Here is a 15,288-nt window from a genome sequence, read left to right as displayed (position 1 = left end):
TTTAATGGGTGATCAACAGATAGCCTGTAAAGCCTCAGCCAAAATGAACACACAACTGCAACTTCATAAAATGGCCTGACACTGTGCCGACCCTAATGTGTGGTTTTCCACAGAAACATACATGACATACCAAAATTCTTTGTTTATGGAAAACCCCTCTGTTGTGGGAAAATCTGGAACCATGTGGTTGTCATCTAAGCGAACATTTGATTTAGTCCACTAACGCATAAGCCTGGATGTTAATTTATAGTTTATTAGTTTAAATGCTGTGGCTGAGGCTGTGTGCCTGCTGTATAAAAGCCTTTATTGGGAGGGTCTGAGCCACGAACGAGTTGGAAAAGCTTGGAGGTGAGATGTGGCGGTGCTGCCATTTTGGGTGTGAATCACCCTCTGTGTTATTTCAGAGATAGTGAGTGGTAAAACACTCACATGGAGAAAATGATACACATATGCCCCTTTCTGTTACAATGGTAACACTACGTTACACTTCTTACAGGTTGTAAGAAAGCATCTTTGTGTAAGATGTAAGATGTTACTTTTGGGCCCTGTTAAATAATGTGATTTGGACAGGAAAGGAAAAGGAAGGTATCAAAACATAAGTCCACATCTGCCTTCAGCACAGCAGAGCAATGGAGAACCTTCCATCGCAGAGACATGAGGTTGAATAGGTTGTCATGTGCAACCTGGATACAGATGAAAATTTAAGCTCCCAGACAGGTGGTAGAGATTAAATATTCAATAGTCAGCTCGAAAGTCATTAAATTAATTCCACCTGTTAAATGAATGCAAAAAATATGCTTTTCACACATTTCAATTTACTAGCCTGGTAGCAGACTAGCAAATTTAAACATTTTTCAGATAACATCAAGTAACTACAATCTCTGCTGCTCTTCAAAGAATACAGCTAAACACGGCTAAACAATTCCATGAACGGAAATCCAAGCAGTGAAAGGTGCACTTTTCTTTTTTGAAACACGTAAATGTGCACTGTGTGTTATGTTGAGCATATTATAGTTGAGTGCTTCCACCTTTCCCTGACTCCATACAAGTTATTATCTGACACAAGTTTTAACACAAAATGCAAAATGCATTAGGTTGATATAACAGAACAGACTGGATTACTAAAGAGAGTTCTGTAGTTTTCTGCCTTCTGAAGTCACTCATGATACAAGTAAAACAGTTTTATTCAAATTAGCGTAACTGATTATAGCTGACGGCCACACCTGCAGACAATATTTTAATTAAGGTAATCAGTAAAATTCTGACAATGTGGGTGTTCAGGTGGTGTTTCATCTAATGTGAAAGGCGCCGTTGTATTCCTGGAAACAGAGGAATAGACGACACCTGTTATTTCCCCAGCACTAGAAAATGAACAGTTTGGTGCTCCTTTGATGAAAAAGCTTGAGGTACAAGCTTGTACAATAAATGACAGTGTTTATCTTTGTCTTTGGAAAAGGCATTTCCTGTATTGTTTATGGTTTGTTGGGATGCATTCATCTGCAATGCATTTCAAAGCAAAGGATCTGTGGCTTATTTACTACACTCTGACAGTTTGATCCAGACCACAGCACTTTGGCGATTCCTTGGTTTCAATGTGGTGTGGCATGGGCCAGCTCAGTACAAATGAGGTACTGGGAAGGTCTTACCTACAAAGTCATACAGGCCAAAGACCACAATTCAGGTTCTATGAACAGTCCCTGCTGTACGTTTCGGGAGGAATATTGTATGAAGTCACATTCTCAGGTATACAGAATGATCTTTGCCCATGCAACAGTACTGTGCTTGGCTTATTCCCAGCTGTGCAGCTCCTGCCACTTAACAGCATTAACAGCAGCTGCTGTAGGTAACCCTGGTGTTTTTGTTCACTCCTCTACCTCCTTCATGCGAGTTCACATCACCCTCAGATGCACCCAATGTTTTCAGAGACAGAAAGGCAAACTGGTGCACTGAGGAAAATAATAAATAAATTAGCCTTGAGCAATTGCTTCAAAATGTTCTGAACAGCAAAAAGAATGGAGCTGCAAACTGCAGCCCACTCTGATATGGAGTACACTGCTACAGAAATGACCACTCGGCAGGTATGCATTGGAGACTGCCTGTTCTGATGATTTGCTACAGTTTCAAGACAGGTGAATTGAAATAACCACGGATACTCTTTCCTCTCCCATCACAAGGACTGGAAGCTGCAAATTAAATAAATAACACAAAATAAAATAAATAAAAAACAGCCATGACAAACCTCTCCCTGTCAACCTCTAAAAGGTTTTCCCTCCTGTTTTTGGTTCAATGAAGAGATAAAGGCCTATCGACTGCCAGGCTACAGTTAATGCAAATTGCACCGCTATCATTGTATTATTTATACGGCAAGCCACAAACATTTCCACAGAACTGGAAGCTAGGCTTATGAAAGATAAGGCCTCCTATCTCACTCATTTACAAGTTAGTAAGTACTGAACTGCAGGGGAATTAACATGTGTAATGCTTTCATCCGTGGTTCCACATTTTATTGGTGGTTTCCACAAATACGCCATCCTGTAACTCTGTCCAATGGGGTTGCCATTAATCTTTTATTGTTGTCGTTTTTACCAGACACGTAGCTACAGAGCAGTAGTGAGATGAACAATCAGGCTCCAAACTTCAAATATTCTATATCGTACATTGCATCGATTTAATGTATAATTTAGCACTGTATGTACATTCATTTGAGCACTCAAAGTACTTACCAGTAAAACTTATTAAAGCATAGAGGAGACACCTCCTTTCCATGACTTGAGACTTTTCAAAAAAAAAAATCACCATTGCTTACGTTTCACATACATACTTTCATTGTAATTGGTCTTATGGACTGAAATTTCTCTGCACACCCTTAAATACCATATTAGATTTGGTACATCATTTGGTACATTTATCTACATCTCTGTCTCAATCTCGCCTCATTGGGTTAAATGGCAACAGGATATTATTTGATTCATATCTCCCCATAGCCATTTGAGCAAAACTGAATAACTCTAAGTAGTGTTCAGATTAAATTTTGTACAAAGCAGCAGCGGCTGCCTTTAACTGATAAGATTTGACTGATTCAGGCAAATTATCTGCATATAAAATTAGCTTCTGAATCTGGAGCTCAACCCCTTGTAGGCTTTAGCAAAGCACAAGATCAATGGAGATCTGGCTAAGCTGAGGCAGGGGCATGAGGGATTGTGGGAAAGTGGAGCTCACGCTTCCTTTTTATGAGTTTTGATTGTCTGTTCATAACTGCAACCCTGTACTACCTTCATGTTCAGACTGGAGTCATACAGACGAGACATTAATTTCAAATCAGCGTGCCACAAAATAGCAGTTATTATTGCCTCCAAAGCAAACATTATTCTATGTTGATTAACATAAATTTTAGGGGTATTTAGAGTTTGCACATAAAATCTAGGAAAGAACGAAATATAGACAGCTTGGACAGAGGCAAGAAGTAAAATGAGACTTGTAAATGGAAAGTTTGGACAAAGGTGATTGCCTTATTGAACTTAGTGAACTAACTACATAGCGGCTTACAGTATGTCACAAAGCCATGATGGACTATTTGTTAAACCTGATTCTGAACAGCTTAGAGCTACCGAAGGCCATTCAAAGGATACATAAAATTCAGGGAAACTCCCTGGTTTGTGGCACCAAACATTAAGAAATCAAGGGTCACAGATATGGTGTGTGCTTGCTTCACCTGTCCAACCACTCCACACTGCTGTTTTATTTCCATAAAGTACTTGAAAAGACATTTTCCACATTATTTTGAAGATCCACAAGACTTACATGTTAGAGACATACATAATCCCCGTAAGGTAATATATGGAGAATGGCCTTAGGCGTCCTTAAAAAGAGTCCCACATTAACATCAGCCGATACCAGTTAAGATCCAACACCCCCCCACACCCCTTTGTTTATGCAAGTCGGAGAAACCACCAGTACCCTTTAGAGATATATATATTTTTCATTTTTTTCTTTTGTTTCTCTATAAAATGCAAATGATCAACAACAGTGGGACTACAAACGTCTGTCGGTTACCCCTCATCTCTTCGCACCAGCGGCAGACAATTTTTTTTTTTTTTTGGCGAAGAAACTCACAAATTGATATTCACAGCTCTCACGGCACATGTGGCTGGAGAAAATAAACAGATGAAAAAAAAGTCTTACCTTGTCATCGATGTCACTCTCGCTGTCACACTGCAACGAAAAGAGAGGAGGAAACACAAGGAATTATTCATTTCGCCCCTCTCATTATGAGTACAGATGTTATTTTTATACGACTCTCCTCCTTCAGTGACAGCTTTCAAGACAAACAAGGGGGGATAACAACGAAGAAGGTGTTGTGTTTGTGAACGCTGTCACGGTTCAAAAGCGGCATGCGGGATGATGCTTTGCCAAATTTCTGGGGGGTGGGGATTGGGGGGGGGGGGGGGGGGGGGGGTTGATGCGGTGACTGTAATGCTTTACAGCTGATGGACAAAACACATGAAAACACCTTCAAGTGTTTCAGTAACTCCCAACCATTATGGCACATTAGCTGAAAGCTTTTCATTAAAGGCTTTCACAGTCTTGATCCAGTGCTACGCACTTGATCAGCCATTGAAGGAAGTTTCACAGAGCTGGGCCTCACTGACATTTTCAATGACTGCAGTTTTATCTAAAAAGCATACAACACAGTGATGACCGAGGGGAGAAACCAACAGAAAAAGCAAACAATGGAATGAAGACCTACACACAAGCAACAGCAACCACTGGATCAGTAGATCTGTTCAACTGACACAGTAAAAAAAAAAAAAAAACAGTAAAATGCCAGAGACTTCAAAACAAGTGCCAGCATAGCCACTTGGGAGGTTGTGTTGGATAAAAGGGTTAGGGAATTGGACCTTCAAGCAGAATGCTGTGGGGTCACATCCTGGGTATGGTGCAGCTGTTGTGCCCTAAAACAAGGAACTTCATTTGACTCACTTCAGTAAATATCCAGTTCTATGTGTAACATTTAAGTCATGTAACTTTCCCTTGAACAAGGCCTCTACTAAGCAGATAAAATTCTCACAAGCCTCGCAGAAGAATTATAACCTCTGACACCCAAAACACAAAACATACAGCACTTATCCATTCTTACTTCCTCCTGAGTGGTGAAACAAGCCAAGCAAACCTCAAATCGTAAGACTTCGAACTCCTGCTTCTGAAATGTTCTCACACACACATTTGTTATTCTTAGGTTTAGATTTGTCACGGAGTGTGTTTTTCCATTTCCTTTAAATTTTAAAACATGATATTTTTTTTTACAATTTGCTGTGATTCTATAACTCAATAATCAACCGACACCTGTGCTCATATTCTGAATATGTCCTTTTTATAAGATCCTTTAACACAGGTTAAAGATCAGGAAACATCAGAGAAGGGGGAAGCAGGGGCAGTTTAAGGGTGACCTCAGAAATTACCTTACGAAGTGGAGAGCCCAATGCTGTGTCCATATGCGCACCGACATGCTTTACACAGGCATCTGCCAACACTTCCTGTGACCTAATGGCAGTCGCAGCGCAACTACCGCCCGTCCCACCACCGCCAGCTCCAGTTCCGCATCCCTGTTTTGTCTCACCGCTTGCGGACATGCCAATTGCTGGATGTTTTAAGTGCTTAAATTAAAACACTCTAGATTGATATGCTCCAGTTCCCATTGAACTGAGATGTTTACAGGGGGCTTCTTACAGGGGGCTTCTTGCAGGGGGCGGGGGGCTGGGGGTGCTGGGGCGAGCAACTCAAAGTCTCAGAGGTGAGACGGATGAAAGCGCTAAAAAACACAGACCCTTTACTTGCTCCTTTCCCCGCACCCCCCCCCCCTTTCTGGCATTTGTTGTGCACTTAAGAGTTGCACGTCCACATTAATATTTCATGATGGACCATTATCCTGTGGTCTTTTAACCATCCTTGTACTCGTCTGAATACGTGTTGGATCTGCTCGTGTAAATGGACTGCTAATTAGCGATTATACAAATGGAGATCGCTGCAACTGGTATTTGCACTTTAGAGAAAAGGCCGTTTCCCGCTCTTATTTCCCAAACAGGGGCTTATGAGCTGGCCCGCTTTCATGCTCCCCGCCCGAACGCTATTTCCCCCGTTCTTCCTCCCTCTCCCACTCTTTACTTTGTGCATTTGGGGAGAAAGACGTTCCCTTGTTGTTCCCTATTAAAATCAAATTGGATTTCACTTGTGGAAGCTGGAGCGGACCGGTCAGCTCTCCCAGACCTCTCAGCGGGGGGGAACAACGGCGAAAGCAATTCAACCGAATGGCATTAGAATGGCTTGAAAAACTGCCTTCAATCTGTCAATTAAGTTTCTGTGGCAACATATTTAAGTGCCCCTCTTTATTTTGTTTAACTCCTTTTCAGTCCCGTGCACAAAGGAAGGAGCTAGGTCAAAGGAGGCAAGGTAGTCTTTTGTACGAGTGTGGTGGGTCCAAATGTGTAATTAAGAAACGAGTGCAATCACCACTACGGCCTAGTAGCCAAGGCCTCTTTAGAGCAAAATCCCCCCTTCAATTCTCCCTTTCTTTCATTCAAAAGCAGGGGGAAGGAAAGGAGCCTCTCCTGTCAGTGGGCAGTGTTAAGTCAAGAGACTTTTCTGCAGCAGTCCTCTCCTTTGTCTCTGAGTGTGTTTGAGTGAGTAAGAGTGTGTGTGCGCGCATGTGTGTGTGCGAGAGAGAATATGTCCGCATAACGATCAGGGTGGGAACGTTGCTGCACACCAACAAAAAGGTACACTTGAGCCCCCACCTCCCACGTTGCGACACTCTCAAGTGAAAAAGGGACAAAGACAGAGGCTGAGAGGGGAATGGGTGACAAATGGGAGAAAACATTTTATACATCAATTTCCTATCTTTAAATCGTCACTACTGGTGAGACACACACGCAGTGCAAGGGAGAGAGTGAGATGGGGGTAAAGCATTGGTATAGAGTTGGCAAACTGACTGGCCTTAGAATTAGACCCCTTAAAAATGGGAAGGAGATGTAGGCTTTGTGTGTGCGTATGTGTGTGTCTGCGAGTGCGTCTTTGTGTGTGTGTGTTCAGGATTAGCGAGAGCATTTGTTTGCAGACCGTCATTTAATTCTCCAAGGAATGTTTGTTAAACAAATCCTAATTGCCGGGCTTTACTTGTCACAAGACTTCCATTATAGGTAAGGTAAGAAAGCAAAGGAACTGACTTAGGCCCCTGTCAATCAATTTCCCATTCAGGCAAGATTTTTTGGCAGTCCTTTCACTCGGCCACCTCGGATACAATACACTCTACATACAAACCAACTGCATTCCAGACACAATTTAAAGCGTTTCAACAAAAATTGTTTTTTGTCAGAGAGAGCAAGTTATCACTCTGTTAGTGCAACATGCGTGTCTCGCAAACACTATGTCGTCCACCATGGCATTATGCTGTGATTGACAGCAACAGATTCTCTTTCAAGGATGCCTTTTTCACTTTCCCCTGTTCCATAATGACTTGTATGTCCTGCCTGCTTGTTGTGACGCTGAGGTGCCTCAATTCCCATACCTGGTTGCGCCAAGATCAGCAAGCTCTAAAAAAGAACCATCATTGGCATTTGGCCAACATGCTTCTCACTGTGGCCTTGCCTCCACCCAACTCCCTTGTTTCTGGTATTTGTTCAAAACAGACTTAAACCTGGATGATGGAAAATAGGCAAAGAAACATCTGGTGCAGGGATGAATTTCCTCTGGAAGGTTCCAGAAACTCCGCTGTTTGGGGTGAGCCAGTGCAGGGCTCTAGCCACAGAGGACGAGACAGGAAAAACAATAACAAAAAAAACAAAGCACGCAGATCTTGTCCTCTCCCCCCTAAAAAAACATTATCCACGCTTGCAAAATGAAACCAGGGCTGAAGGGCCTGTACAAATGGATGCACAGTGTTGGGATGGCGGGGCGACTGAGGGACGGCCCAGCGCTTTCAGAGGGAAAAGGGGCGGGCGTTAGATCTGAACCCCTATGTGAGTGTCAGACACAACCACTCTCAGCAGGAACGAGAGCCACTGACCCAGGATCAGGTGCGCTTCATTCCTCAGCAGTCACACCAGCACAGGAGGTGTAGTGGGAACAGGGCAGCCAGACTGGGGACAGTGAACATTTAACAAATGATAAAAAAAAGTTGAAAAAAGAAAAAAAAAAACACCCCAGACAATGTACGTCCGAAGGGACATTGTTAAAAACAGAGAGAAATGTTGCTTGCGAAGTGGGCTGACAGGAGCTGGAGCCCCCTGACGGGCGCCTTGCGGATATTCAAACAACTGGCTCCTGGTTCAGAGGGAGAGCGCTCAACATCTGCACCTGGCAACACCAGTCGCACATGGGATCCAGAGCGCCGGCTTCATGGGACGCGGGGCTTTTCTGGCTCTCGCCCGGCGGACGGATGGTTTTGACATTTACGCACCTTTCAACACGTGTCGGGGCAGGGGTTTATTTACAGTAACCCCTGCCTGAACCCGGGCTTCGGCGACCCCTGGGTGTTCGCTGGAACGATGTGAGGGAAAGGGATGGGGGGAATATCAGCAGTGAGCCAGGCCTGCTTTTTCCCCCAGCCTGTCACGGACAGACAGACCGATTTTAATATACGCGGGAGGAGGGGGGGATGACAACAAGAACAGCGCGTCTCAGAGCCCATTAAGCTGACGGCCCAGATGAATCTTGCGGTTCCACCTGCCACATATGGGGGATGTTCGCAACAAATTTGCCTCACAGGCAGGCCCGGTGACTTGTCCAAGGGGCTGGCACCACGTCAATTTCTGATGGAGGTGTTCTTGCTGAATACTGATAAGGCCCATCCTTGCTGTGACGGACCTTGAAGCATGCAAAGCGTGAGCAGGTGGTCCAGACCCTGCATTTCACCATAAACATCTTCTGCATGCCACACTCTTGGCGCTGGCATCCAGCCAAAAAATGGAATGACTAAAATTTCAAAATCCTACAAGGGCCCAGCTTTCAGCAACATGGAGTCTGAGGAGTGCTCTGGGATGTGCTGTCTTGGGACATCGTCACATGAGGTTCGGTTAACTAGATAGGAGGATTAGACAGCAGACGCAACTGATGGTGCCTGAGCTTCTTGGTGAGTAGATAAGACCTGGTCACAGTGTCGCACTGGGGCCACTGCCTCTCAGTGCATTCTGGGAAAGAGGTGTGGCGCCAGTGCCTCAGTGAACCCCAGAAAGCCTCCAATCTCGGCCAAAACACTCTCTGCTCGCCCCGTGATCCACGCGCGACTCTAGAGGAACACTTTGGGCACTGCACCGAGTTCTCCGGGTTCAATTATTCATGACCCGACCATGTCTTTCAGCTTGTTCCGTGGTGCGCTCTCCTTCCTGGTCCCATGTCAAACGCAGAAATCGGTGAGTCATTCGAGGAGGGGGGGGGGGGGGGGGGGAGCACTGGTACAGAGATGCTGGAGCCATTCAGATTGCGTGACAAAACAAGGAGAAGCGCGATGAATAAACTGCTCGGGAGGACGGAAGCGTTGACAATGACTTGGTTACTGTAAAAACCAAAAAAAAAGAGCAACAACAAAAATGCCCATTCACAATGGAGGGGAAGAGCATTCAGGACTACTTCCCTTATCTGTAAACATTATGCCAGTGAAAATGCTGTCAGTGTGTAGTGCGGCTTACACAGGCATGCCGTTCCAGCATCAAACCTTATGGCAGGGAAGGAATCATCTCCATTTACAAAACATCTCAAGAGGGGCTTGAAAGCGAGGCCCCTCTTAAGCCTCTGTTTTGATTAAAGTATAGCATTTATACAGTGGTTTGACCCATGGCCTTCCCTCCTAGCCCTATGGGAAGTCACATGACTAACACAGGTCAGACGGGGTCTTGAGTGGGAACTATCGACCCGGGGATAAAGAAGACTTTAGCAGAAGGAATAGTTGAAATAATTACTTTGGCCACAAAAAGACAAGGCAATTGCAAAAACCCTTAGCTGATGCGATACTTAGTTGGGGTAAGCTGGGAACTGCGACCTGACCCCTTGGCAGTCCAGACTGTTTAAACACGGGGGGCCCGCAGTGCGACCGTTTCTAAAAAGGGAGAGAGAGGCAGAGGGGAGCTGTACATTAGACAGACGCGATGGAAACCGTCCGTTCCGAGGAAAAACCCCAGTGAGGAGCATGTAAATCAAAGGCGGTGTGGATAGGTCTCACGAACAGCAGGGCCCCCTGTCCAAGTCAAGCGCGGTCTTGTGTGGCCCCGGGGTTCACTGAGCCGTGCGTTTCCCCACCGCGCTTAACGGCGAGGTGCGTGCCGCAAAGGGGGTTCGCAGGACCCGGAGAGTTCCCCCTCTAAATTAAAGATCTGCTCTCTGTCTTCCAGATCTAACTTCCGCACAGGGGAGAGGGAGGCTTGGCCGCCGTTCGTGCTCGTCTGGCGCGGAGAAACATCTAATGGGAGCACAGCGATACAGAGGGAAGGAGGGGGGTATTTATTCATGAGGACGGCCGCGGCCAAAAAGCTTGCTGACGGGACAGGGAGTGCACAGCAGTATTAGTAGAGAGGATCAGGGGAGAAACATAGAGGGCCAAAATAAAAAGCCACCGCCAAAACTGTGCGAGCAGCTACTGATTTATGGCGTCCATTTCAACAGCCGATCTTTTATAAGGTCCCCGTTGGCCCCTCTTTCCCTCCCCGACTGTCTCTGCTTTCGCCTTGCCAATTCCCCAAGACCCCCCCCTAAACGCACAACACACACACACACACACACACACACACACACCACCACCTCCCCCCTGTTTTGACACTGCTCCTAGCTTCGGCACTGAGCTGCAGCAGCAGGCTCTAGGCAGTGGAAATTTAACTCTGGTGTAGGAGAAATTAGCCAAGGAAGGAAGGAAATGGGATGTTGACTTGAACTTGCCCCGAGGGCAGCCGAGAGTCTCCCCGCGCAGCTCTGCTGGCTGCCTGACAGTTTGATGGAGCGAGTGGAGGCTTCCCTGCGGCCCGTGCTGCCGTCTTTGAGACTGATGTAGCTCAGTGAGGAACAGATTGAGCCTCCGGGCATCGCTCTGTACAGTTTCTCCTTTCCCTCCTTCTCCCTTCAGACACACACACACACACACACACACACACACACAAAATACAGACACACACACACACACTTGCACTCACTCACTCTCACACATACACACACACACACAGACACTCGCAGTCACACACACACAAGCACATACGCAATGAGGCGGACAAAAAGACACAGACAGACAAACACACAAACGCGTGCACGCGCATGCACACACACACACACACACACACACACACACACCCCTCCTCTAGCCATCCTTCTGTGGTGTGGTGTTGTGATGAGCACTACAGATGCAGTTTACAGAGTCCCTGCCTACGCACAGAGGGAGGCAGAGAGAGGGAGGGAGAGAGAGAGGGAGGGAGAGAGGAAAAGGCAAGGATGTGAAGGGAGAGAAATAATGAAAAGAGTCTTGCGGCGGCCCACTGTGCGCTGGTCATGAGAAGCATGTGCCGCCGGGGGCTCTGCTGCTAATTTCGGGGTGCAGCGAAGCGTTTCACGCTAGACTTGTCATTCGGCCAAAGGGGCATTCATGCTGGGTGACAGCGATTGTGAGAGGGGCGATTTCTCCCCCCTCCCTCCTCTTCTTAAATGATCAAAAGCTGTCACACGCAGGCTAAAGAATTACAAATGAGTGTCCTGTGGCATCGACTGGGACTGGATTCAAGTCCCCCTCTCCTTGAATGGCCAAGACTGCAGACTACCTATCCTCACTCCTGTCTGTTTGTTGGTTTATGGATACAGCACACACATGCAAAAGGAGAATTTTCACCTACAAATCCAACATTTCAGAACATTCATATCCAATGGAAGCTGTTCATGCTAAAGTTGTCTGCAATGGAAACAGTATAATAATAATAATAATAATAATAATAATAATAATAAAATAACAACAAAAGAAAGCAAGTCGTCTCTCCTCACTATTCTCAAACTTTCGAAGCTCTCAGAATACCCATCCTTTGTGCCTCTGTATTTCATGTTAAGCCCTTAGGAGTTGTGTCACCCAGGATTCCCTGATGTATATAGGAAAGGTGAAAGTGTTAGTCAACCGATCTCTAATCATCGACTTCAAGAGGATTTGGTGTGCCCTTGGTTATCTCTGAACTTGAGATAAATGGAGAACAAAGTCATTGGAAATCATTGGGGTGACAGTGAGGGAGAGCAAATGCTCGCCTCCTTGCCCCCTCCCTATGGTGAGCGCTCCCCGTGTGGGGCAGTGGACCCGCAATGGCAGGCGTCGCTAACCGCAAAATGAGGTTTCCGCATTTTCAGGAATTTTGTTGCGGTGAGCAGCATGGCGCTTGCATAAACGCAGGCATAAGAAGGAGAGACAGCCAGCATCCTGGTCTTCCCATGGAAACTTCCCAGCATGCTCGGCTGCAGGTAGGGCGGGATGAAAGGAGAAAGGCTGGATGTGTGAGAGAGTACCCGGCTGTCAGTGAGCCGGAGAGGGGAGAGGGGAGACGTGAGGAGTGGGGGGGTGGGGGGGGGTGGACTTCAATAATCTCTCCAAAACAAGCTTTCAGGGAGCAGGGAGAGGATTCGCAGCGCACGTCCTTGGGCGGTGAATAATTTAGAGGAGCGCCGGGAAGACGAAACAAAGACGAACGCAGAACGCTGCCAGCGTTTGACCCAGCGCTGCAGCTACATCGCCATACATCACAGCCGCTCTCGCTCTCTCCTCCTTTCTTCCCTCTAAACTGAGGAAACGTCTGCACTCTTCTCTTTTTCAACCCGGGAGTCTGAGAATCTGGGAGAATAGCTGATGACTCTGTTTGATGCCAGTTTCTGCATACCTGAATCCACCTCTATCTGAAGCCAGTACTGGTGCTAGGAGAACCGTGCATTTACCTGCACCTCCTCTGCCTGAAACCAGTACTGGTACTGGATGCACAGTGATGGAATGGGTGGCTTTACCACTCACGTTAACCCAAGAGTAAAATCCAAAGAAAATGGCCGGATGCACTAGATTTTTATACATCAGTCCAGCAGAGGTTAAGTAAGAAGCATAGGAAGCCTGATGACATGAACAGGCCATTCACATCATTCTGCCTATAAATGTGTGCTTGGTACGTCAAACCAAACACGTTCCATGGGGGACTTAATTTTTTTTCTCTGAAAAGACTAAATGAATTTTAAGCTCTAACCAGACATATATAATAAATGGTGAAGGTCAGCTGCTGCTGGCCTTTGAAAGAATAGCCCCTGGTGTCCTTTAAGCAGCCTTATTAGAAACAATAAGGCTTCAGATGCTGCATCCATGGCTGTCAGCAGATATAGGGATTAAATGGAGTATGGGCACTCATTTTTAGGGTACACAGTGAGTCACCTCACCTGCGGAGGTGTGATGGGGAAGCTGAAAAGAGCAGCGGCTGGTAACAGCGGCATCTGGGTGGGAGTGACACAGACAGGCAGACGAGAGAGGGATGGACCGCCACTCGCCAGAGCAGAGAAACGCGCCATCTATTACAGTAATTAATGAATCGCGATTACATCACTGGCTGCTGGTGAGGAAGAGGAAGTCTGGTGCTCGGGCCTCTGTTCTGCCGGCCTTTTGTTCACTGGCGAGTAGAAGAAAAAGAAAGAAAAGAAAAAAAAACACCAATAAAAGACAGCTCAAAGTGGGAGACAGAACCCGACATCAAGGAGTGTGGGCTGTTCCTTCCCCTCTCCCCTCGCACTGTCTGCGCGGATGATATTAATGGGACATCCCTTGTTTGTAAACGTGCCAAGTTGTGCATCACCGCGGGCTGTCGATTACAGCCGGCCTCTGGGGCGGCTTTTCCATATGGCGTCGCATATGGCACTCAGCAGCATCAATTAATGTTGTTATAATACTGATTTTTATGAGCTGTGTTTGCAGGCCGCTCTCTCCTCTCCTCCTTTCTTTCTTCCCGCGTTGGCTTTGCCTTTGCGGCTTTCGGCGGTCCTCCGCTACCTCGCGAGGGGGGTTATTGCCAGCTCCTCGACTCCACCCTCACTGCCTCTCATCAGGGAGGGTGGAGGGGGACCGTCATACGCCAGTGAACGCCGCCGAGCACCCGTCAAAGAAACAGAACCTGAGCCTCCTCCTGGCTCCTGTATGGAATGAATGCGGCAGCATTGTCACTGGGGTGTCCTGGGCCTCTGTGGTGAACAGGAGAGGACATTTTCGAAGGGCAAGAGCAGGTTGAGAGCGGGGCGATTGGGGAGATTACACTGCTTGAAAGGAGGGTAGGGAAACACAACAGCTTCCAAAATCGAACGCTTTACAGAAGGAGCGTTTCAGCGTGCGACGGTTACACGTCACGACACGGCAGGGCGGTAGTTACCAAACTTGCAGACTGTGGTGCTGGGTGTTTGAAAGCCACGTTTGGACTTTTACGGGCCTGCTGGTACAGCTGCACGGTCTGAGTGCAGAGGAACAGGAGCAAGGCAAAGCAGTGCTGCTCTGCTTGAAGTCAAATGCCCCCAAACCATGCTCCACAAAGCCGGCACAATTAGTCTGAGATCACTGGAACAGAGGAAGCTGGTAACAACGGCTTGAAACTAGACTCTGCAGAGAAGACCTTCAAAGGAAAAGATGGGGAAAAAAGCTCCCAATTTCTCATGCTTGCCAAAACCTTCGAATGAGAGCAATCAGCTGTAAAATGGTGTTTGATTTCATATGATTCAGATTGTTTTTGTTGCCGTTCTTTTTACAAAGCAGACAGCCTGAAGGTTCAGTCAGCCACAGTGCGCAGCTCACTGTAGTAATACCTCTAGAAGCACAATCTCATTAATGCCTTGTGGCAAGACATATGGGGGACTGCCATAGACTGCTCTTTACATTTCTGTATTTCTTTAAGTGAATGGGAATACAATACCTCCTTGATCTTGTATTCAATAAGCCCTTGAAAATACACTACTGTTATTACACTGCTGTTATATTACAATTTAATAAAGAGTAGTACCCTTTTAAGAAAACATCCTGAATTCAGTGTCCAATCTCCAGTGTCATCAATGCATTTACCAAATATTTCTCTAAGGCCTTTCCTTTTATACAATCTCCAACTGAGACATTTCAACTGTGCTGTTGTTCTTCTCTCAATGATGGTTTGTAGGTGTAAGCAAAATCTGCATGTTGTTAAACGTTTCATTGCAGGTATCACCACGGAAACAAAATCGTGCACGTTTCACGTGAAGCAATTAGTCATTTCCTTGGTGTCCTTCCAAGGGACATGATGT

The 15,288-nt window shown here is 46.3% G+C and overlaps 1 protein-coding gene across 9 annotated transcripts in view; it reads right to left on the bottom strand.

The window, feature by feature from the left end:
• fbrsl1 (fibrosin-like 1) overlaps window positions 1–15,288 on the bottom strand; it is a 252,908-nt gene that overhangs the window by 87,165 nt on the left and 150,455 nt on the right. For all 9 annotated transcript variants that reach the window (XM_036526244.1, XM_036526246.1, XM_036526237.1 and 6 more), the window contains exon 5: window positions 4,183–4,212. In XM_036526244.1, the coding sequence (XP_036382137.1) occupies window positions 4,183–4,212 (30 nt within the window). The remainder of the gene's footprint in view (window positions 1–4,182; window positions 4,213–15,288) is intronic.

This window comes from Megalops cyprinoides, chromosome 4 (assembly GCF_013368585.1).
Source record: "Megalops cyprinoides isolate fMegCyp1 chromosome 4, fMegCyp1.pri, whole genome shotgun sequence".
NCBI classification, from domain to species: Eukaryota; Metazoa; Chordata; class Actinopteri; order Elopiformes; family Megalopidae; genus Megalops; species Megalops cyprinoides.
The sequence above is the reverse complement of the archived record's forward strand: the minus strand, read 5'-3'. Positions and strand labels throughout refer to the sequence as shown.